At 53.8% G+C, this 22686-nt stretch overlaps 1 protein-coding gene across 1 annotated transcript in view; it reads right to left on the bottom strand.

Annotated features, from left to right (window-relative positions):
- The window catches only part of SRRM3 (serine/arginine repetitive matrix 3), a 56406-nt gene that overhangs the window by 20742 nt on the left and 12978 nt on the right, over window positions 1–22686 (bottom strand). The window contains 2 exon segments of the mRNA XM_039243473.1: window positions 7665–7766; window positions 14182–14446. Of these exon segments, the coding sequence (XP_039099404.1) occupies window positions 7665–7766; window positions 14182–14414 (335 nt within the window). The 5' untranslated portion in view covers window positions 14415–14446.

Genomic DNA, 22686 nt, shown 5'->3' with positions numbered 1-22686 from the left:
TGAGGAGAGGATTAAGCGAGATTCTATGAAGCTCCTGACACGAGTCAGTCGTCCCACACATGGTTGCCCCTTTTAGACCGAGGGGCCCTTGTCAGACACTGACACACCATCACCTTCTCCCCCTGGATTGTGATATATGAGAGAGAAAGAGTGAGAGAGAGAGAATGACAGACCAAGGAAGGCAGACCACAGCCACAAGGTGAAAGGATTTCCAGGAGCAAATCTCCAGAAGAGCACCCACTAATCTGTTCTTTGAAGAACTGATTTTGTATTAAAAAAAAAAAAAGAATTGGGGCGCCTGGGTGGCTCAGTAGGTTAAGTGACTCTTAGTTTTGGCTCAGGTCATGATCTCACAGTTTGTGAGTTTGAGCCCTGTATCGGGCTTTGCGCTGACAGCAAGGGACCTGCTTGGGATTCTCTCTCTCTCTCTCTCTCTCCCCCCCCCCAGCTCATTCTCTTTCTCTCTCTTAAAATAAATAAACTTAAAGAAAAAGAATGTAGCCCAAATTCTGACAGTGTTAGCTAGCCTGGAGGCCAGTATTGAAAATGTCATTCGATTCCTAAACACAGACCTGGTCCTGGGCGACCCTGAAGTCACACAGGTAGTGTGGGAGGTTTCTCTGGGGTGATGGGGGAGGGCTGCAGGTCATTCTCCCCGCACCCCCATGGAGCCAAACATCCCCATACCCTCTGTTCAAACTTCTCTGCTCCTCCCCACGTTCCTCTCTCTGAAGCCTGTGGCTTCTTTCTTGTTCCTGAAATCTCCAGCTCTTCGGCTGGTCCTCGCCCCCGTCTCCACTGTCCCCAACCTTGTCGTCCCCACATTGCCACACAAATGCCTGACACATAAAACACAGTCTTTGGCGAAACTGAAGGGCACCTCGAACACTGTGTGGGTGAGCCGATGGCAGGAGGGAGCTTCCATTTATCCTGATAAAGGTTATTTACAAATTAAAACAGCTCAGTCTGGGGGCTGCCCTGGGCAGGGATCCTTTTTTGCCTGTAAGTAACATTCGAGCTCCTCCTTTCCCGCGCTGCGCCCTCCTGCTCTGTGGCTGCACCCCTACAGATATCTTTCTTCCTCTGTCCCAGGGACAGAACTTCAGTATCCTCCCTCCCTGGGGTCTTCTCAGTTGGCCTTTCTCACTCAGTGGTCCCTTCTGAGAGGTTTACTTGGGCTCTTATCTGCTGGGAGCATTGAAGGACAAGCATAGGGCATTGAGTGGTGGGCTCAGGGAGGGGCACAGGGTCTCAGAACCTTCTGGTAAGATAAGCCCTACATGTTCCAGGGGTATAAATGGGCCTTGGCAACTTTTCTCTTGGTGACTTTGTGCAGCTGATATCAGTACATCTGTCTTTCGGGATCTCCCAAGGCTAGAACCCTGCATTCTCCAAGCCTGCGTTTCCTGGATGATAATATCACTAACCAGAATGTTCTCTAATGTTTCAATTGCTCTCAAATGTTCACAAATCCCAATCGGAATCACTATCTTATTTAGAGAAATCACACCTCCCCATTTTACAGATGAGAAAACGGAGGCCCAGAGAAGGAAAGGAACATTCCCTTTGGTTTTGGAACCTTTGAGTAAAGGATATAAGTTCACTTATGCAATTGGCTTTGAGAATTCACATGCAAACAGGACTGGCCTTGACTTCGCTGCAGATGTTAGCTCAGCCCTGGCCTCTCTACTTTATAAACACAGTTGTGGGCGTATGCATGGAGTTCTAGATTTGTTTAACACTTCCTACTCTTTAAAAAAAAATTCTTTTTTGAAGTTTATTCATTTCTGAGAGAGAGAAAGTAAGGGAAGGGCAGAGTGAGAGAGAGACACAGAATCTGAAGCAGGCTCCAGGCTCTGAGCTGTCAGCACAGAGCCCGACACGGGGCTCGAACTCACGAACCACGGGATCATGACGTGAGCTGAAGTCAGATGCTTAACCAACTGAGCCACCCAGGTGCCCCTTTGCTCTTTTTTTTTTTTTTAAGTTTATTTATTTATTTTGAGAGAGAGAGCGAGAGACAGCGCGCATGCACGCACATGTACGTGAGCAGGAGAGAGAGAGAGAGAGAGAATCCCAAGCAGGCTCTGCACTGCCTAGCACAGAGTCCTATGCAGGGCTTGAACTCACAAAGTGTGAGATCATGACCTGAGCTGAAATCAAGAGTCCGATGCTTAACCAACTGAGCCACCCAGGCGCCCCCTAGTACTTCCTGCTCTTAAATTCGTGTTTGTTATCTGGTTGACTCCTCACCACGTCTGTGGAATAGGTAGGGGAGGCGTTACTCTCCTACGATAGAACGAACCAAGCCCCCACAGAGCTAACCAAAGCCAGTCAAACAGCCAGGGTCTGGTGACAAGAGACCAAGGATGGACGGACCAAGGGTCCTCACCGCACAGGACACATGTTGGACCGGCTGCCCCAGCCAAGGCTCTGACCTGGGTAAAGACTGCCTGTCACGCTCTAGCTTGTTGCCAGCAGTTTCTCTCATTAACTGGTTCTGTTTCCCATTAGCCAGGAGCATAATGGCCAATGGACAGATGAATGAGTCCAGACAGAGGAGGGGAGGATTGCAGGCAAAGGGTCTGCTTTCTCTGCTCCTTCACTCAGCGGCATGACAAGTCTGCCTGGTGCCTGGGACAGGGGCAGCGGTGGCAGGGACAGGGACGAACAGGACGGCAGGACAGGTGGCAGGAGCAGGGATGAGTCAGGCCCGCGGCCTCTCCCCTTGCTCCTCACTGTGCACGGGGCACAAGGTCAGGCGCGATTCTAATGAGAGCATTTATCTCATTTAATCATTTAATGCTCAAACAGCTCTGTGACATGGGTACCATTGTGAATATTCCCATCTTATAGATAAAACAAGGAGGCACAGAGATATCGCACTGTGTAGCAAATTGGATGCACAGGAAAAAAAAAAGACTGGAATTTGCCCACTGTGTTAGGGAGTAGCTTATGAATATCGTTTGCCATAAACCTCTCCCAAGCATTTTTTAAATGTTACATAACTATGAACAATTATTCTTAAGGCTTGTCTATTAGAATGAGGGAAAAACAAAACAGAACTGGTAGCAACCATGAGAAGTAAGAAAGCATCGTGTGTATTCCAAAGAGGAAAAGGGTTTACTTTTATCCTGGGAATATCAGTGGAGTGGTTTTTAGAGGCAGCCCTGAATGACGGGGTGAATTAGAACCAGTGCAGAGGGGCCCAGGATGAGTAAAGGCATGGAGGGAGCTGGGAGCTGCCAGCAGGGAGGCTGGCCTCTGCGGGAGGCTGGGAGCTGGGAACGGGGCTGGAGTGAGTGAGGAGAGCCTTCAGTATGACGCCAGGGTGTCTAGACTCAGCTACATGGGTGGTGGGGGACCACAGAGGGTTTCTGGGGTACAACAGGCTCCCAACGCCAATCTGTTTCCAAGGACAAAGGCGTGTCCTCTCTCACTGTCTCTGGGACCTGACTTCTCGCTGTCACCTGGCTTCCAGATTACTGTGCCAGCTGCCCCACGGTTCTCCCTGACTGTCACCTTTCTGATTCCTCTTTCCAAGAAGAAAGTCCCCAAACATTTGTCAGACCACATCCCACCTCCTCCAAAACCTTCCACCGGCTGCCACCATCTATGGAATCCGGTCCAGATACTGCAGCCATATGATGTCCTGGTATCTGGGGTGGAGAGTAGACCGAAGATGGTCTGTGTCAAGAGACTGTCACTCAAACTGGTAGATTAACGTAAGGAAGAAAGAGGATCCCTGGGGATAAAAAGCAATGGGAGTGATTCTGCCCCTTGAAGACCCTTTTCCTGAATGGGAGGTACCATAGGCTCTTACAGTCCATGGAGGGTTAAAATCAGATATCCTTCCTCCTTTCCTCCCTGAGTGGTGACCCTTCTGCTGGCTCCAGCTTTGCCACCTCCCTCTGAGAGGGCACTGGATTTCTCTGTGTCTCAAAATGCCAGACTATGAGCGGGGTTGGGTATCGGGGTCAGGAAGCCAGAGGCATGAGCACAGGGACTGCCAGGTGGTCCCTTTTATAAAGAGGAACCCAGAAGTAAAGTAAAGGCCTAGAGAAGTCAAGGACCTGCCCAAGCCATACAGCTGGGGTGCGGTTGAGCTGGGATCCAGGGTCCATGGGGTTAACATTGAACTTAGAGGTTGAGACAGGTGAGATGCCTGACGCCAGAGCCCACACTCTCTCTCCACTACCCTGGACTCGGAGCTAGGAAGTGAAGATCCATAGTCAGATGCCAGTCCACAGGAAGGCACACGGCCAATCTGTCACTAGCTCTCTGTCACCTCCTCTGCCTTGGGCCTCGGGCTCAGCACCACAGCCAGCAGGCTCCTCCCAGCCTGCGAGTTATTATCCAGGCCACCATCAGCCTCCTTAGCTCATCTCAGTCACCGTTTGGAGTGCTATTTTCACAGCATTTCGGCTCCCTGAGCTAGAAGAAACCTTCCGGCCCCACCCCTTTTCCCACATAGAGGAGGAAACGGAGGCTTTGGGGAAAATGGGGCGAGCTGCAGTGTTCCAAGTATAGGGATAGAGCAGTAAACAAAACCGATAAGCTCAGTCTTCTGACAGCATCTTCTTGCACCCAGTGGAATCCCAGGACCCAGCCTCGGCTACACTCTTCTCTGCCTCCAAAGCAGGAGTCCTCCCTGACCATCGAATCCTCCAGACACTGCCTCTTCCAAGGGGGCCTTCATGACTGACCACCCCAGCCTGTCGCTCTCTCTTCCTCCACTGAGCACACACAAGGGCTAAATGATTCAAGCAAACCCTGGTGTTTCTTCTTGTCAGGGGCTGCTGGTGATTCCTGGTTTCAGGTTTCAGGTTTGTGCTTCCACCCAGGGGGCAGGGGGCCCACCTTCCCCTCCTCTCCTCCCTGCTCTTAGCACTGGCACGGAGCAGAGAGCGGGGGAGGCAGACACTCAGCACAGGCCCCCAAGGACATTTCTTATGATGACAGACACACTGGTGGATTTCCCAGTGCGTCCTCGTTCTTACATGCATCGTTCACTCAGGGAAGGACAAGATCAAGACCACTGGGAAAGACTTGAGGGTACCCGGTCACAGGGGGCATCTCAGCTGGGGAACAGATGAGATCCCCTTGTCCCAGGGAGAAGAGGGAAGGCAGAGGGGAGAGTCCAACATCTGGGAAGAAGAGAGAGGCAAAGGGAGACAGAGGGAGCCACCAGGGTGGCAGGAGGAAACAGAGAAGCGCATCCTGGAAGCCAGGGGAAAAGTAGGCTTCCAGAAGGGGATGCACAGGGGTGACCCTGGCCAGAGAGAGGCCAGGCCTGCCGAGACGCATGGGCCACGGGACACAGGGCTCTGGAGGCCGTGGTGTGAGCAGGTCACAGGGGTTGGGGCGGAAGCCGACCCTCTGTGGCCTAAGGAAGTAGTAGCAATGCCTGCCACCTGCTCTACAGAAATTCGATTGAAAAGGGAGAGAAAAACATCGGATGGCAGCCAGAGGAGGAAGCAGAGCTGAGGAAGGACGGGGAATTTGATTAAAAGGAAGGAGCCTGGGAGGTGCCTGGGTGGCTCAGTCAGTTAACTGTCTGACTTTGGCTCAGGTCATGATCTCGTGGTTTGTGAGTTCGAGGCCCACATCTCTGCTGTCAGCATAGAGTCCGTTTCAGACCCTCTCTCCCTCTCCCTTTGCCCCTCTTCTGCTCATACTCTCTCTCTCAAAAATAAATAAACATTAGGGGTGCCTGGGTGGCTTAGTCGGTTAAGCATCCGACTTTCGCTTAGGTCATGATCTCGCGGTTCATGGGTTCGAGCCCCGCATCGGGCTCTGTGCTGACTGCCAGCTCAGAGCCTAGAGCCTGTTTCAGAGTCTGTATCTCCCTCTCTCTCTGACCCTCCCCTGCTCATACTGTCTCTCTCTCTCTCTCTCCTAGAAATAAATAAAACATTAAAAAAATTTTAAAAAAATAAATAAACATTAAAATAAAAGATAATTAAAGGAAGGAGCCTGGGAGAGGGTAGAAGGGCAGGCTTCTTGCTGGAAAGAAGAGTCCACACAGGCCCCTGTCCCTCACAGTGTGTAGAAGAGGGTGATTTTCTAGAAAAGCACGGGGGTGATTTGAGGGGGCACAGGTCAGAAAGCCAGGATCTCCGGGTCTGGAGGTGGTACAGGCAGCAGCAGTTCTCAGGAGCTTTAGGAAGGGAAGAGAGGGGCTGCCCTGCCCTGGGGGGGGGGGGGGGGGGGGGGCGCGGATGGGCCTCCCTGACTGGAGGGGGCGCAGGAGTGGCTATGAGAGAGAGAGGTGGTGATCAGGGATGCCTCCTCAGCCCGAGCCTGGCTCCCCTAGGTCGCCTGGGAGCCCCTCGCAAGCCTGGGCTGCCCTGGCAGAGAGGTCAAGTTTAGGTGGCATACGGCGGAACTTCCCCATCCCTGGAGCCCCCAGCCATCCAGAAGGACACAGAAAGGGTTTCCCGGCTGCCCATCCAGGTCTGGCTACTCCTGTAATGCTGTCTGTCCTTAAGACAATGGAGACAGGAGGGGCACCTCGGTGGCTCAGTCGGTTAAGCGGCTGACTTCCGCTCAGGTCATGATCTCAGGATTTGTGGGTTTGAATCCTGTGTCGGGTTCTGTGTTGACAGCTCAGAGCCTGGAGCCTGTTTGGATTCTTTGTCTCCCTCTCTCCCTGCCCCTCCCCTGCTTGTGCTGTCTCTCTCCATCTCTCAAAAAAAAATTTTTTTTTAAAAAAAAACCTCAACAGGAGAATCTCTCAGAGGGTGCTGCTCTCTTTTTGTTTGGTGTGAGCAAAGGTGACAGGGGTTTAGGGGCCTTGGCAAGATGCCTGCTCCCCAAAGTAGTCCCACCCCAGAGGAAATGCCAGGAGTGTCTACCCTGGCGGCTCACGCACCCTCTGTCCTCTGTCCTGCCCAGAGCCAGAACCAGGTTGGGGCTCGGAGGCTCAGCGAAGGGAAGGCACGTGATGCCCCTCAGGGCGCACTGTCTGCCAGGCATGGGGCGCGGTCGGCCATCCCGCCTGGCCTGGACCCTCACAGGCACGAGCTGCCCCCACTCTCCTACAGCAGCCTGCTGCATTCTTGTAGGGCATTCTTGTCCCCAGTATCTCTAGCCCGACACAAATCCGCCTCCCCATTAGATGCCAAGCCCACGGCTTGTGGCACACTGGTGCTCCTCCTGTCCTGTGACAGGTGCAAGATGTGACCCCCGCAGAGCCTTTGCTCTCTTTACCTGATAGGACTTTAGTCACGCTCTCAATTGCATTTGGTGGGTCGGTTCCTACTTTCGGGAACATGTGCTTACTCTGGGAATCCATTTTACAGGTGGTAATAATTGGGGAAGAGGGGCTAGCCAGGGGCCCCACTGTCAGCCAGCAGCCAGGCTGGGGTCAGAACATTTCTGAAGTTTCCTGATTTGCAGCCCAGGATTTCTCAAGCTGGGCTCCGAGCTGCCTCCCCTCACTGCTGAGCCATAGATAGAACCTGGGGCAGCAGGGGAGCCCTAGATGATGCCCCAGGGGGCCCCCCTGATTTGTGCCTGGGCCAGGCTGGTGCCCTCCCCTCCTCCTCTTCCTCAATGCCCCCCAGTCCCCTAGAGGGATCTTGGAAAGGCCCCTCTGGCACCCAGCTACTGCCTGAACTCACACCCTTCAGTCCCCCACCCCCATGCAGGGGAGCACTCACATGTGGCCCCCAGGCCGGTCTTCCCTGGTGAGCATTCCCTCCTTCTCCATCAGCATCTGCCGGAAAGTCCTGACCTTCTGTCGGGTCTCCTCCTCAGAGTACCTGCAAAGGTACAGGGAGGGTGAGGGTTGCCCTTCTTGGCTTTCCTTCCCTCCCCACCCTACCCGACCTGCCATGCTCCAACCTCCCTCCGCACCCATCACAAGTGCACCTTCCAGCTTGCAATGACCTGTCTGAGGTCACAGCACCAAGCAAGGCTCTCAGCACTGGGGAAGCTCAAGGCTTTTTGCCCCAAATCAGACAACCAACCAACTAAACAAACAAGCAACGAGCAGCCAAACAAACAAATGAACCAAAAAAGGAAGTTGTCCAGGGAGGTGGGGGGAGGGGGGAAGACTGTGGGGAGGAGGCTGTGTGCTTCCTCCTGGTCCTCCCCCACCCCCAGGGCAGGTCCCCCCCCCCCCCCCCGCCATCCAGGCCACAGTCACTCTCTGGAGACATTTTAAGGGACGTTAAGATCCAGGACTTTTCCGCTTTCTTGGCCTCAAGGACACCTGATCCTCACAATAGCCTTGGGAAGTCCTCAAATCATCCAGACCTCTGCATGCAAGGCTGCAAGGGGCTTGTCCCTGATCTCAGTCCTAGATCCACTGCTTCCCTGTTTGGGGGGGGAGGTGGGTGAAGTCTGATCTTTTTAATTTTTTAAAATTTTTTAAATGTTTGTTTATTTACTTATTTATTTAATTTTTCAAATGTTTATTTATTTTGAGGGAGAGAGAAACAGAGCACGAGTGGGGGGGTGGAGAGGGGGAGATACTGAATCTGAATAAGGCTCCAAGCTGTCAGCACAGACCCCGATGCAGGGCTCGAACTCACAAACGCAAGATCATGACCTGAGCTGAACTCGGATGCTTCATTGACTGAGCCACCCAGGCATCCCTAAATGTTCATTTATTTTGAGAGAGAGAGACAGAGAGACAGAGAGAGAGACTGCAGGGGAGGGGCAGAGAGAAAGGGAGACACAGGATCCAAAGGAGGCTCCTGGCTCTGAACTGTCAGCATAGAGCCTGATGCGGGGCTTGAACCCATGAACTGTGAGATCATGACCTGAGCTGAATCTGGCCCTTAACTGACTGAGCCCCCCAGGCACCCCAAGTCTGATCTTGAATGGAATCCCCCAACTTCTCTATTCCTTTCCCCCTCCCTCCCTAAGCCTGGGCTCAGGCCAGGGACCAAAGTCCAGAATTATCACCCTTGCTCCCACCCCAGGGTCAGTCATCATCCCCTGTCACTGCGTTCCTGTGACAGCCACTGCAAGGCCTCTTGGCTCCTCTCTCGCTCCCCCCTCCAGCCCAGTCCATGCTGCCCGGGGCAGGGTGCGGGGGTCTTTGCTCACTCAGCCCCGTGCCCTGTGCCAGGCAAACAGCAGATATCACGTCTGTTGCTGAATGAATCTTGGGGTCCTAAATCCCTCACTCTCCCCTTCCTGGGCTACAGGTCATTGTCCTGGATGGGAAACCTGGTGGCAAAATAGGACCAGGGTCCTGTCTTGTCTCCGTCCTCCACTCACCAGCCACTCTGTCCTCATGGCAGATCCAGGCCTCCGCACTCAGCTGATCCATGGGAATGGCACGTTGTTGCCTCTCAGGGACCCCATCTCTGTTCCCACCTCTCTTCTCCCTCCTTCCCTCCCCTTCTCCAACAAGCATTTGGGATAGGCCCAGCCTTTTTGGAGAGCAATCTGGCAATTCCTTTCAAAAGCCAGAAGAAATGAGCACATCTTTTGACTCACAAAATTAACTTCCTGGTTGAGCCAGTGGAAATAATCATGGCTAAGCACAAAGACGTGACTCATGGGATGTTTACAGCAGGACAGATACCCCCGACCAGGTTAGGTTGTGTTTCCATAGCAACCTGTACCTCCAAGTCCCGGCAGGTGGCTCCTGTGCTAGCCTCCTCTGTCGCCCGCCTCCTCTGTATCCTGCACTGGTCTGGGGGCTCCTGAGGGCAGAGACCTTGTCTGTCTGGATTGCCATTGTGTCCCCAGCATCTGGCACCTTGCCTGCCACACGTGGCCTCCAAACTGCTTTGACAAATGAGTGACCGGTGACAGAGAGGCATGAACAGTTTGAAGGGCGGATGGATGCTCATTTTGGACGCCTGACCCTGGTGGCTGCGTGCCTTGAGCCGCCGGGGGGGGGGGGGGCGGCTGGAGGCAGGGAGGCCGGGGCTGGGCTGCTGCAGGGCTTTGTGCAGGTCAGGATGAAGTCAGAGCTAGGGGGTGGGTGGGAGGATGCAGGGAAAGAAGTGGGCAGCCAACCATCTAGGACGCGGGATGACTGGGACCTGGGGACTGACTGCCGACTGGGTCATGCTCATCCATGTCCACCTTGGTCCCTGTTAGCCTCAGACTCGGGCATTTGGCGGGAGGTGCCTTGGCCTTGTTTGTTGGGCAGTACAGAGCCCTTGGCTGGCTGGGGTGTCCTGGTGCCCAGGAAGAAGGGGTGGTGGCCCCTCTCTGAGCACAGAGCAACTGTTCCCATCCCACCTTCTCAGGGGACCAGCTTGTCACTGGCATCAGCACTGGGACAAACAGCAGAGGCCCTTCCATGCTGTCCAGACCCTGACTCATGGATCTCTGGGCAGGAGAGACAGGTCGGGATGGGCTTCAGGCCAAGGTCCAAGTTCCCCAGACTCCTGGAGGCCATGGAGCATAAGCGTAGGGGGGTGGGAGGTAGCAGCAGGAGTCAGGGTTTCGTTAAGAGCTGGACCAGGACACGTGGAGGGATTTAGGGCCCATCCCAGAGCCACCAGGTCTGAGGCAAGTTGAACTTCAGTGCAGGCCATTGGGAGACCAGGAGTGTTGGACTGAACCGACTTGGAGCCTTGGGAAGGACCCCTCTATACCCCAGGGTATCTTGCTGGGAGAAGCTGGGGACCCAGGGACGATCATCTGATTATTGGGCAAAGAAGTGTCAGGTACAACCGCTATCTCCAAGTCTCCTGTCCCCTCATACCTCTTGAGGTCAACCCTCAGCTGAGGCCACATTGCACAGTGATTAAGGGAAGAGGCCTGAGAGCCAGGTGGTCCTATGCTTGAGTCCTGGCACCCTCCACTTTCTAGCTCTGTGACTTTGGCCTCTAAACCTGTGAAAAGGGACAGTAACTAGTCTTTCAAGGCTGTCACAAAGATTAAGGGAAATGATAAAGCACTTTGTGCCGTGTGTGGCACATAATAGCTGCCCATTAAACAGTAGTGACCAAGGACTATTTGTCCCAGAGCAGGAGGGACCAAGGGTCTCGTTGTCCCAGTCTCCCTGCCCTTTTCTACCCCACTCCCCTGCCAGGTCAGCAGCGTTGCCAGTCGGTAATCACCTCGGGCCCATCTCCCTGTTCTCCTGGAGGCAAAGGCAGAGACAGGGAGGCTGGTACCTGGTCCTTGTGAAGGTGGCAGTGCCTGCCATGCAGGAGGCCTGGTTTCTGTGCCACAGCCCTAGACTGAAAGTCAAAGGCTTGGCCAGGGGACTGGGGATAGGGAGGGCAGTGACACCTGTCTCAGTGCCCCAGCCTCCTGGCTCAGGCAATCTGGCTCTCTTATCTCCTCTCCACTCTATGGGCCACAAGGGAAGGATATGCTAAATGTGTCATTGCTCCTCGGACCGCCCTCTGAGGGTGGGTCAGGGTGAGGGGACACTGCATTAAAAATATTTTTATAGGGGCAACTGGGTGGCTCAGTTGGTTAAGCGTCCAGCTTCCGCTCAGGTCATGACCTCACGGTTCGTGGGTTCGAGCCCTGCATCAGGTGCTGTGTTTCCATCTCTCTCTGCCCCTCCCCTGCTCATGCTCTGTCTCTCTTTGTCAAAAATAAATTTAGGGGCGCCTGGGTAGCTCAGTCAGTTGAGCGTCCAACTTCGGCTCAGGTCATGATCTCACGGTTTGTGGGTTCGAGCCCCGCATTCGGCTCTGTGCTGACAGCTCAGAGCCTGGAGCCTGCTTTGGATTCTGTGTCTCCCTCTCTCTCTGCCTCTCCCCTGCTCGTGCTCTGTCTCAAAAATAAATAAACATAAAAAATTAAAAAAAAAATTTAAAAAGGGGCACCTGTGTGTCTCAGTTGGGCTCTGTGCTGACAGTTCAGAGCCTGGAGCCTGCTTCAGATTCTGTCTCCCTCTCTCTCTGCCCCTCCCATGCTCACACTCTGTCTTTCTCTCTCACAAAGATAAATAAACATTAAAAAAATAAATTTAAAAAAAACATTTAAAAAATTTTAAAAGAGGTCCTCAGAGTATAAAATGTTTCATTCTGCCTGTCTCCACCCAAACTGGGATGTTCCTACATAATCACTTCTGGGGTCACTAATTTATTCTTGACCCCAGTTCGGAGAGGGTGAGCAGTCTTTCTTTTCCCATTTGACAGATGAGGAAACAGAACAGGAACACGGGAGGCTTCCAAACTCCAAGCCCCAGGGGCAGAGCCATGCCCTGTCCACCTCCAGTGTCCTCAGAGGAAGGGGGCATAGGTGGGGGGAGGGGTGGAGTTGGGGCTGAGGTGGGAGCGGCACATCATATGGTGGGGGGCTCTGTTCCTGGCCCCATGGTGATCGCAGGCTGCGTGCAGAGGCCACCCGGGAAGGTGATTCCAATTCAGCATCAATCACCGGCAAATTAGCCACCCATCCATCAATATTAAGGAAGAGATTGCTTTTTAATGGGGCCAAAGAATATGTGTTCCTGTGACTAGTGGGAATATCTGTCAAATGCCCAAGAACCTGGTAAATAGACTTGAATGAACCAGTGTTTGTAGAAATGGATATTAATGACTGGATTTTATAACAGAGCAAGGGTCCCCGGTGTTTGTGGAGCACCTTCTGAGGACTGGCTGGAGATGGGGGAGCCCTGTACAGCTTTTGCCCACAGGACATAGAACAACCCTCCCGCAGCCCTGGCTTGCTCAATTCTGGATTGTTGGGCCCTCCACTGACCAGGCTGCTGCTAGGGGTTGGGGGAGGGTCGCTGGTAACTTGAGAGCCAGCTTTATGGGAGACTCCAGTTTAAGACACCACCTGGGGTGAGGGCTTGGGTAGGGTAAGGGGCCCTGACTAAAGACCTAGTGAGTGCATGCCAGAGAGGTATGGGTCCTTGACACCAAGGGACCGACACCGAGGTCATGGCCAAGTGCCATCCCCTCTGTCTGAGGCTGCCTTCATCTGATAATGACGCTCTTGTGTGCTTTGAGGGGCTGGGACTCCTAGAGGAGAGGGAGATTCAGCCAGGGGGAGGAGGCTTGGGGAGGAGAGGGGCACCATGAGAGGGGGGCCTTCGGGATTCTCTGAGAGTCTGGGGCTCTGCGAGGGGGAGGGGGTGCTCAGGAAAGAGGGGGGCTGTGGGAGGGGAAGGGGGCAGTTTCTAAGAATACAGCTCAGAAGGCTGGCCTCATCTGGCCCAGGCGCCCCTCCTGTTCCCTCACCTCGCCCATCTGCCTGCCATCCCTTCACTGCCCAGGTCTCCCAGCTCAGTGGGGTTTGTAGGTTGAAATAAAGTCCATGGGCTCTCCTCTTCCACCCCTACTTGACTCTGCCTCTGGGGATCTCATTTCCTCTGTCCACATCCACAGCTCATCAAACCTGGTTTCATTGCCAGCTGGAAGCCTCCTTTCCTTCTGCCTTCAGCTGCTTTCCATCCATTTATCCCTCTGGGCAGGGACCCTCCCCACCCCCACCTGGTCCCCAGCTGGAGATGAACACCAAGTCTCTGTGCTGCAGGGGCCCTGCCTGGCAGTCCCCCTGAGGACCCTGGATCCGGGCCCAGCCTTGGCCCTGCCTGCAGCCAGGGACTATCTCTTTCTGAGCCTCAGTGTCTTCCTGGACTCCCTAGCGATGCCGAGCCATGTCTTGGCCGCCTCTTGGGGAGCCCAGGAGGCCTGGATGGACAAAGGTGTGGTTTGGAAACGTTGCTGTATACAGGTTGTCTGTCCCAATGTGGCTCCAGGCCCCAGTGCACTGGGCACTTCCGATTGGTCAGCTCCCAGACAGTGCAAATCTGATGGGTGGGCCCTTCTCCCCACTTTGACTCCCTCCACAGCCAGCCCACACTAGTTTCAAAATCCTCAGGGTAGATGCAAAATGGAAACTCAGGACCGCAGGCTTTCCTTGGAGCTGCACACATGGGAATGGCTTTGTTCTGTTCCTTTACCTCCAGCTCCACGTGTTAGGCCTGTCCTGTCTCCACTGAACTTTTGAGGGAAGTCCCTAAAAAGAGCCTTACTGACTGATCAACGCACAAGCCCTGACAAACTCCTACTCATCCTTCAAGGCCCATTCAAATCTCAGAATCTCTCCTCTGAGCTTCTGAAGCGCAGCTTATTGGTTGAATAAACCAATAAATGAAGCAAGGTCGCAAGCAAGGTGCGAGTCTTGCAAAGGCTCCACCCAGACTGGCTCAGAGTGTGGCCCCCCCCAGCCGGACTGCAGGGTTCCAGGCCCCGCCCCGCCCCGCCCCGCCCCGTCCCGCGGCCGGCTCACCCTTGCTCCTCCATCATCTCCTGCAGCTCCATGCACTTGAGCTCCACGCGCCGTTTGCGCTCGTGGTCCAGGATCTCGCGGTGTGCGCGCTTCACCAGGCCCGGCTCTGCGGCTCGCAGCTCCTCCTCGGCCCGCGGCCAGGTCCCCGAGGAGGCGCTGGGCTGCGGGAAGCCGTTCGCGGCGTCTGGTGGGGACGGCATGCTGGCCGCCCCGTTGTTCACGGTGGAGGACATGGCGGCTGGCCCCAGAGCCGCTGGCCTCGGCCCTGCGAGACAGACACAGACACCAGGCGGGATGGTCACTTCTCGGCCACCTGCTAAGCTCCTCTCCGCGCGGGTTAATCCTGGAGATTTAAAGACCCACTCATGGCTCTAATCCGCTTCTCCTTTGCCGCAGAGGGGGGCGGACGTCAGGTTAGCACCTTTGGGTCACACCTCAGGGCATGAGGGGGGATTGGACACCTAGCTTTCCTATCTGTAAAGTGGGTAGATGCAGGCTGGACTAGGTGGCCCTTAAAGCCCCTGTGCTTGGAATAGTCATCTCCAGGGACCTAGCAACTGCCTAGGGCAACCCTGTCTCCCTTGTACCAGTTCCCGGGCCTGATGGCTAGTCCCTGCTTGCAACTCCCTTGTGGTTGTAGGCAACCATGTTGGTCTCTGGGAAACTTTGTTAGGTGGTTGTTGTTTTTTAAGTTTGTTTGGTTATTTATTAAGTAATCTCTACACCCACCGTGGGGCTCGAACTCAGCCCTGAGACCAAGGGTTACATGCTCGTCACACCGAGCCAGCCAGGTGCCCCAGGTAAAATTTGTTAGTTTTATTTCTGTTTTTTCTTTCAGCTTCAGTTTAACCCCCTGTCTCCTCCCCCCAAACACGCATTGTCCTGCTGGCCCATGCGGTCACATGCGTTCCCAGCTCCTAGTCTGCTCCCAGGGCAGCCCTGCGGAGATGGGAAGATGGAGTCAATTGCTTTCCCACCACAGATGCAATTTTCAGTTATCTGGCCAACTTCTCAAAAGCCAGCCTTCCAGGGGTGGGGCCAGATCCAGACTGAAGCCCCACAGGTCTGTTCTCTCCTTTGTGCTGGAAACACTGCTTCTGAAGATACAACCAAAATGGCACTGACATTAGCTTTCCTGACAGCCACATCCTCCTGCAGGCTTAGGGTGATCTGGGCGATAGCATGGCTTGAAAGGTAAGGGGCTCTGGCTTCACACTAGGCTCTACTCAAAGTAGGTAGGCACACGCACACACCAAGGACCTATCTTGACGGAGGGGAGGCACCTCCTGAGCTATTTCCATTTCCTTTCTCCTAGGCTCCAGCTAGTTGCTAAGCAACAGGGAGGCCTCCTTTCCAGGGAGTGGGATGGGAGAGAGGGAAGGGGTGGAGGGAGGTGGGAAGAAGGGATTGGGCATGTCTGGACATCCTGGACGGGGCCTTTCTTGCAACACCACCTCCCAACACACACTCCCCTCACAGGCCTCAGAGTGATGGGGGTGGGGAGGTTCAGAGCCACAAAAACTGGAAGGCAGAGAAGGGGACAGGGTGACAGGCAGGGATGGTGGCGATGAGGACATAAGCTCATGTGTCCATTCCCCTAAATCCCAAGGCCCTGGGTTCTAGGCCAGGCTCCTCCACTCCTTGCTGTGTGACCCTGAGGATGTCACTGACCTTCTCTGAGCCTCTGGTCCCTACCTATGCCTGGCAACATCATCAAGATTCTTCAGGAGAGGAAGGCTTTTGGGGCTTACAGACCAAACCTGTTCTTCTAAGCTCTCTTTCTCCATCCCTAAACCCTGCCAGCTTCCTGCTTCTGTCCTAGCCCAGCCCTGTGCCCCAGCTCCCCTAGGGCCTCTCCTGGGGGTCACCCACAAGCATCCCACACTCATCAAGGCCCACACAGAGCTCTGGGAGCCCTGTTCTCCACCTGCCTTTGTAAAAGTGCTTGGCCCATGGGTGACCCTTCTGGCTATTGGTCACCTGTGCCAGGGACACGTGGGGAACTTGGAGACCCCTGTTGCCCTGGCCCGTCGCAGCTCACCTGTCACCAAGTTTGGTCCCTTCTTGATATCACTTCCATTTATCCACTCGCTCCCCTCCTGTCGCCACCAAAACCCAAGCCCCTCCCTCTGATCCGCTGCTTCTGTGTCCTGCCTGCACCCGCACCTGCCCCTCATCAGCAACCTGAGAGATCAGTCCAGGAGCAAATCAGATTGTATCATGCTCTGATTAACAGCTTCTAGTGGCTTCCGGTTGCTTAAAGTCATGCCACGGCCTGCCTTCTGGTCTAGCTGTAACCACCCCACACACACCCTGTCACATGGATTCTGCATCTCCCTTGTGTCCGGGCTTTTCCATTCGGTGCTCCCTTTTCCCTGGGACACTCTTCTCCTGACTCCTTTGTGTCCCCAGAGTCACCACCCCTAGGCATCACCACCTTCTTGAAGGCTTTCCTTCCATCCCCTGGCTGGCGCTGCCCGGCCAGGGCTCTTGGCCCTCACTGTTGTCACTGTGGGCTCACGGGTCTGGCTCCCTCTGTGCTGGGGACAGTTTGGCTTTGACGGATGACAGCAATGTGCCTGAGTGAGCAGGTGGCACCTGCTGCACGTGGGTGGAACAAACAGAAGAGGTCACAACAGAGGTGGGACAGAGGACTCCCTGGAAGAGTCCTTAATGCGGAGTGCAAGACCCCTTTGTGTTTTGCCTTCTGCTGTCTTGCAACTTCATCCCTTGCTTCACCTCCTCCTGCAACAACATCCAGCCCCTCGGCCTTGGTCATCCGTCCCCAGGCAAGGGCTCACTCCTTTGTGTCCTTGCCCCTGTGCTTCCCATGTACTGGGATTCCATTTCCTCTCTTTTCCACCTAGGGGACTTGTGTTCACCCTTCAGCGCTCAGCCCAGATGTCATCTCCTCTGGGAAGCTGTCCCTGCTTCTGAAAAAGGGTGAGTCATTATCTCCTGGTGCTCTAGCTTCTGTCCTCACCTCTATAGATAACCGGAGTTCAACTTGTTCTTTGCATCTGACCCCCTTCTGAGCCCTTTGAGGGGATGGAGCCCTTCATTCTGGCTCCCCAGAGCCTACCCAGCCCCTGGCAATGGAAGAGACATGCTGAGGGGTTGGGGATAAAGTGCTTAGGCCCCGGAGGGAGCCAGATTCTGCATGATGCTGCTTTGCATGCTTTCCCTCCGACATGGGTGAGGTGTCCTAGCCTAGAAACTGGCTTGAGCTCCTTGAAGGCAGGGGAGGGGAAGCTGGTGGGAGCAGTGCTGAGCACACATCTCTGGACCCCGAGCTGCTCTATCCCCAGCATCAGGAGACTGGACTGTCGAGGCGATCTGTCAGACACATCTCTAAGAAGGAAAAGACAGAGGTGCATGGGCAGGGGGGCAGGGACAGGCTGGATTTTCACTAGACAGACAGTGGATTCTACCAACTTCACCTGGTGAGTTGGTCTACCAGGCAGCAATCAGAGGCAGGTGATTGGAGGATAAGCCCTGAACCCTGAGAGGAGGGACCAGGCCCCTAAGAGTCTGCACATGAAGCCCCATTTCTTTCCAAGTTGCAGTTGCTGGGCCAGTGAACCAGGGAATTATTGGAGACACAAGATCTGAGCAGCATCCATCTGACATGATCTTTTATGGAATCCCTGGGAAATTGCATAAGGAGAGAGAGAGAGACTGCGGTTTATTGGAACTAGTATTCTGCACTGTTGTAATCGGTGGATAGATTGACCTATGCTCAAAGGGAACTGATTGTCACATTAGATGGAAGTATTTAGTGCAGGGCCACAGGGCTCTGTCCTCAACTATGTGTGATCCAGTATGTTCACCACTGACTGGATGGAACCTTGATAATCTGATGATCAGATTCTTCTAGGACAGCATCTGGGAAAGCTTCTAATATACAGTCAGTTTCTAGAAGGACTCAACAGGCTGGGAAGATGGGAGGAACTGAAGAAGGTGGGGCAGGACAGTGGGAAATCCCTCCCTCAGAAGCTGGATCCCGCATGCACTTTCTAAAATTGGAATGGGATAGACATAATTTAGAAGCAGCATATTTAGGAAGGATTTAGGGGCTTTTCAATGGTCACAGACCCAATGGGAGGCAGTATCACAGAGTGGCTGCCAACACTGCATGTCACTTAGGCCACATCAAAAACACAATGTCTAGAAGGGGGAGGTGATAATATATAGGTGGTCAGAATCCCTATCTTGAAATACTTGAAGGATGGTAGAGGATTTAGGCCAAACCTGGCTGAATCTATGGGGAAGCTTGTTAAAATGAGATAGGGTTGCCACATTTGGCAAATAAAAATACAGGATGCACGGTAAAATTAAACTTGAAATCCATGAATTTCATATTTTGGGGCATACTTATACATAAAAAATCCATTGTTTATCTGAAATTCAAAACATTTTAAAGAGAGAATCTTTTTTTTAATGCTTATTTATTTTTGAGAGAGAGGTGGGGAGAGGGGCAGAGAAAGAGAGGAGAGAGATCTGAAGCAGGCTCCATGCTAACAGCAGAGAGCCTGATGCGGGGCTCGAACTCACAAACCGTGAGATGACGACCTGAGCCGAAATCAGATGCTTAACTGACTGATCCACCCAGGTGCCCCTGAAATTCAAAGTTAACTGGGTGTCTGGTATCTTATATGTCTAACCTGGGACCCACCCCAGACCTACTGAATCCAAGTGTCTGGGGGATTAGTGTTTGCCCCGTGATTCTGATACAGACTATCTCTGGACCAGCAGTTGGGGGCTAGTGTCCAGAACAGCAGTGCTAAATTTTATTAGGCATCAGAGTCACCCACAGCGTTTGTTAAAACACAGCTTCAGAGTTTCTGATTCAGTAGGTCTGGGGTGGTGTCGGAGAATTTGCATTTCTAACAAGTTCTCAAGTGCCCTTGATGCTGTGAGTGAGTCGTTGATCACAGTGAGAAGAGGAAAGACCTAGCCAGTCTGGGCCGTTCCAGAAGAAAGCCAGGATTCCAGCAGGGAAGTCATCTAGACTTAGACAGCTAAGTCCAAGATGGGATTTTTTTTTTCCCCATGGCAATCAAATCTTTAAAAAGCGAAACAAAACAAAATGAAGCAGTTCATTTCATCCCAGGATAAGGGAGTTCCCTGTCACAGGAATGTTCCCAACATAAGATAGACAGGATAGACATTATACTCACTCAACAAACACCTATGAAAGTCTGGGCATTTGGAGACACATGTGACCTGTCCTGGCCATCCCATTGGTGTAGTGTGATCAAAGGATTTGAGGAGTTTCTGCAGCTCAACCTGGTTTGTCGGGGTTGGCTTCCCAGGAGGGGTGAGGCGGGGCTGGAGAGAGGGACACCTGAGCCCATGAGGCCTGGACCTCGATTCAAGAAATAAATGGATAGGGGCGCCTGGGTGGTTCAGTCATTTAAGTGTCTGACTCTTAATTTAGGCTCAGGTCATGATCTTGTGGTTCGTGAGTTTGAGCCCCATGTAGGACTCTGCGCTGATAGTGCAGAGCCTGCTTGGGATTCTTTCTCGCTCTCTCTCTGCACCCCTCCTCAAAATAAATAAATAAACTTAAAAAGAAAGACAGACATGGATGGATTTGGTGGGACCATGACTGGCTGGATGCAGGACAGGGGAGGGGTCTTGAATGACAGTGGGTCTCTGGCCTGGGAGACTGGATGGATGGTGCAGGCCATTGACTGATGGGGAACATGGAGGGCAAATGGGGGGGTGCATCGAGAGTGAGGAGCTTGTGGGGGTCCAGCAGGCAGCTGTGGGTCTGAACCTTAACATGTAAGGTCCTTGGGGACATTTACATTGAGTCCTTCTAGAGGTGGAGTGACAAATGGGAAGTCTTTTCTCTACTGCTGATTGGCTTTGAGACCTTGAGGATGTCACTCTCCCTCTCTGGTCCTTTCTTACTCTAGAAATCTAGGTAATACTAACTCGTACATATACTGCCAAGCCTTTAGCGCATTCCCTTCCTGCTGATGTAGCCAGTGGTCAGAGCCATACCAGCCACCCCCAGAGCTCAGCCCCGAGGCTGTCCTCAGCACTAGGTCGGGTCCCAAGGGCCAGCCTGGATGCTGGGCCAGCCACACCCATGCGCACTTTAAGTCATGGAAGTCTAATTTAATGCCGGTTGATATGGGAGCCTCTCCTCTCTCACTGGCCAGGACATGGCTCAAGGGCCAGGGCCCTGACGGAGTCCCTGGGCTTGCCTCCTTTCCTCAACCCGAGCCGGGATCCCCTGAGCGGGCCTGTCTGGGAACAGGATGCAACACAGTCTGGCTACTGGTACCTTCAAGTCCAGTTCTGCTGGTGGAGATTAATTGAAGGAGAAGCACCCCCGTCTGTACTGTGGGGTCTGGTCTGCTGACAGGCCCAGAGGCCTCTCAGCTAATGAGATCATCACTCAGCCGGGGGCTCAGAGGGGTAGGAGCGACCTGGCCGGGCCTGGGAGAGGCAGCCGCGGACCACGTAGGTATCTGAGAGGGAGAGTGGGCCCTGCCCTGGGGAAGTCTGGTTTGATGGGGAGACAGGGCAGCTCTTTGGGAACTCAGGAGCTGAGTGTCATGTGACTAAAACCCTGTGCCTCAGTTTTCTTGCCTGTAGGACGGAACTAATAATAGCATCCTCCCCAGAGATTCCTTGTAGATAACTAACCCCTGGGAAAGGCTATCACAGTGGGTGCCTAGCATGCAATGAATACTGGTGGCCGTTGACTGGTCTCTTTTTGGACATGGTGGGTGTGAGGAATCCCCGGATCTCTAGGTGAAGATGTCTAGGAAGCCTCAGGTCAGGGGTCCGGCACTTGGGAGGCCATGACCTGGGCCTGATTTGGGGGCTGTCATTATGTGAGGAAGACTGAAACTGCAGAGTGAAGCAGGGAGTTGCTTATAGAGGGAGGGGAGGGCAGAGGCTGGCCAGGGCAGGGGGTGGGCACCATTCCGGGGGGCTTGCTGGACTGACCTCGGCCACTTCCCCTTCCCTCCCTACTGGCTACTTCTCCCCCTCCCCGTCTTCTCAGCCCCCAGCACTGGGCACCCCGAGGCAGGCCCCCAGGGGCCCCCTTTGCTCCTGGGGTTCAGAAGCCTATCTGACCCAGAGAGCAGCACTCTTCCCCTGGGGGCTCATTTCCCCGCCCCTGCCTGCCAGAGACCCACCTCCCCAGTGACATTGCCAGGACTCAGGGCCACCACCCCCTCAAGGTACAGACCACAGCTTCAAGCAAGCTCTGGATCCCTGGTCACACACAATTTAACCACCATCTTGCCACTAAAGTCCTTCTGCTGTCTCCCATTGGCCCAAGACGGGGGAGAGGGGGCAGACAAGGAGCACTGAAATCAGAGGCAGAAGACTTGAGCCTGAATTCCAGCTCCATCACTTGTGTCTGGGTGACCAAGGGAAGCCATTGAACCTCCCCAAGCCTCAAGTTTTCTCATCTATAAACTGGAGACAATACTCTTTACTTGATAGCGTGGTAGGATCGTTAATTCTTTCAGTGACATGCTTGTTATGAAGACAGATCCTGATTACCATGCTGGGGGAGCCAAAAAAGGGACCAGAGAGGGCCTGTCTTTGCTGGTGGTGCTCAGAGAAGGCTTCACAAAGTCAAGGGTGTTTGAACTGGCCCCCTGAAGGGTGAGTCTTGTCCATGTAAGGAAGGGGGCATGCCGTCAGGGCACAGCACAGGCTGAGGGCAAAGGCATGGCAGGGTCCGGGGACCTGGGACTGGGAGGGCCAGGGTGGAGTGGCATGCGTGATGGCGTGCAGGCAGGGTCTCTGAACACAGGGGGAGCCCTTGCAGAGATGCAGCCCGGTGGATGGAGGGGGCGTGAGGAGGGACATGCCTCCTGAGTTTCCTGGAGGAAAAAAATTCTTGGTGGCTCTCAGAAATGTGACGGACCTTACAAACACACAGGAAACCAGGTTCGTAGGTTGCGAAGCTGGGTCTGGGTGTTTGTAGAAGGGAGTGTGCAACAGTAATTGTTTGTCAAGGTGTTTTATCAAGCTGGAAAAGGAAGACCATCTCCATTGTGCCCAAGGAATCCAGGTGTGCCTCTAGCCTTCTCCCACTCTTGGCACCCATGGCATCCACATGCCCCCGGAGCAGTAGCTGGAAGTTCCTCTACTGTTAACCCCTCCCTTCCCTGTGGGGACCGGTCTCCAAACCTCCAGCCCACAAGCATGAGCATGGGGAGAGGGGGAAAGATAATCAAATAATGGGTGCAGTAAACTGGAACATCTCCTGTGCTCTCTGGGCAAAAGGGTGGGGGGGGGTGCTAAGGGCCATGGGACCAGGGAATAGCCCCCTCAGCTCTAAGTTTGGGTCACTCATTCATGTCACAGCTATTCAGGGAGTGGCCACTCTAGGGCCCCCCAGAGGATAAGAGTTGTAGGAGAAGATGCACCGATGCCTATAATATAGCAAGATAAGTACTGGGATGGGAGATGTGGCAGAGACATCAACATAGCTGGGGTATGTGGAGAGGGGCATAGCTTGGA

This window comes from Hyaena hyaena, unplaced genomic scaffold (assembly GCF_003009895.1).
Source record: "Hyaena hyaena isolate Hyena2069 unplaced genomic scaffold, ASM300989v1 scaffold_228, whole genome shotgun sequence".
Lineage (NCBI taxonomy): Eukaryota > Metazoa > Chordata > Mammalia > Carnivora > Hyaenidae > Hyaena > Hyaena hyaena.
Note: the sequence above shows the minus strand (reverse complement) of the source record. Positions and strands in the feature narration are given on the sequence as shown.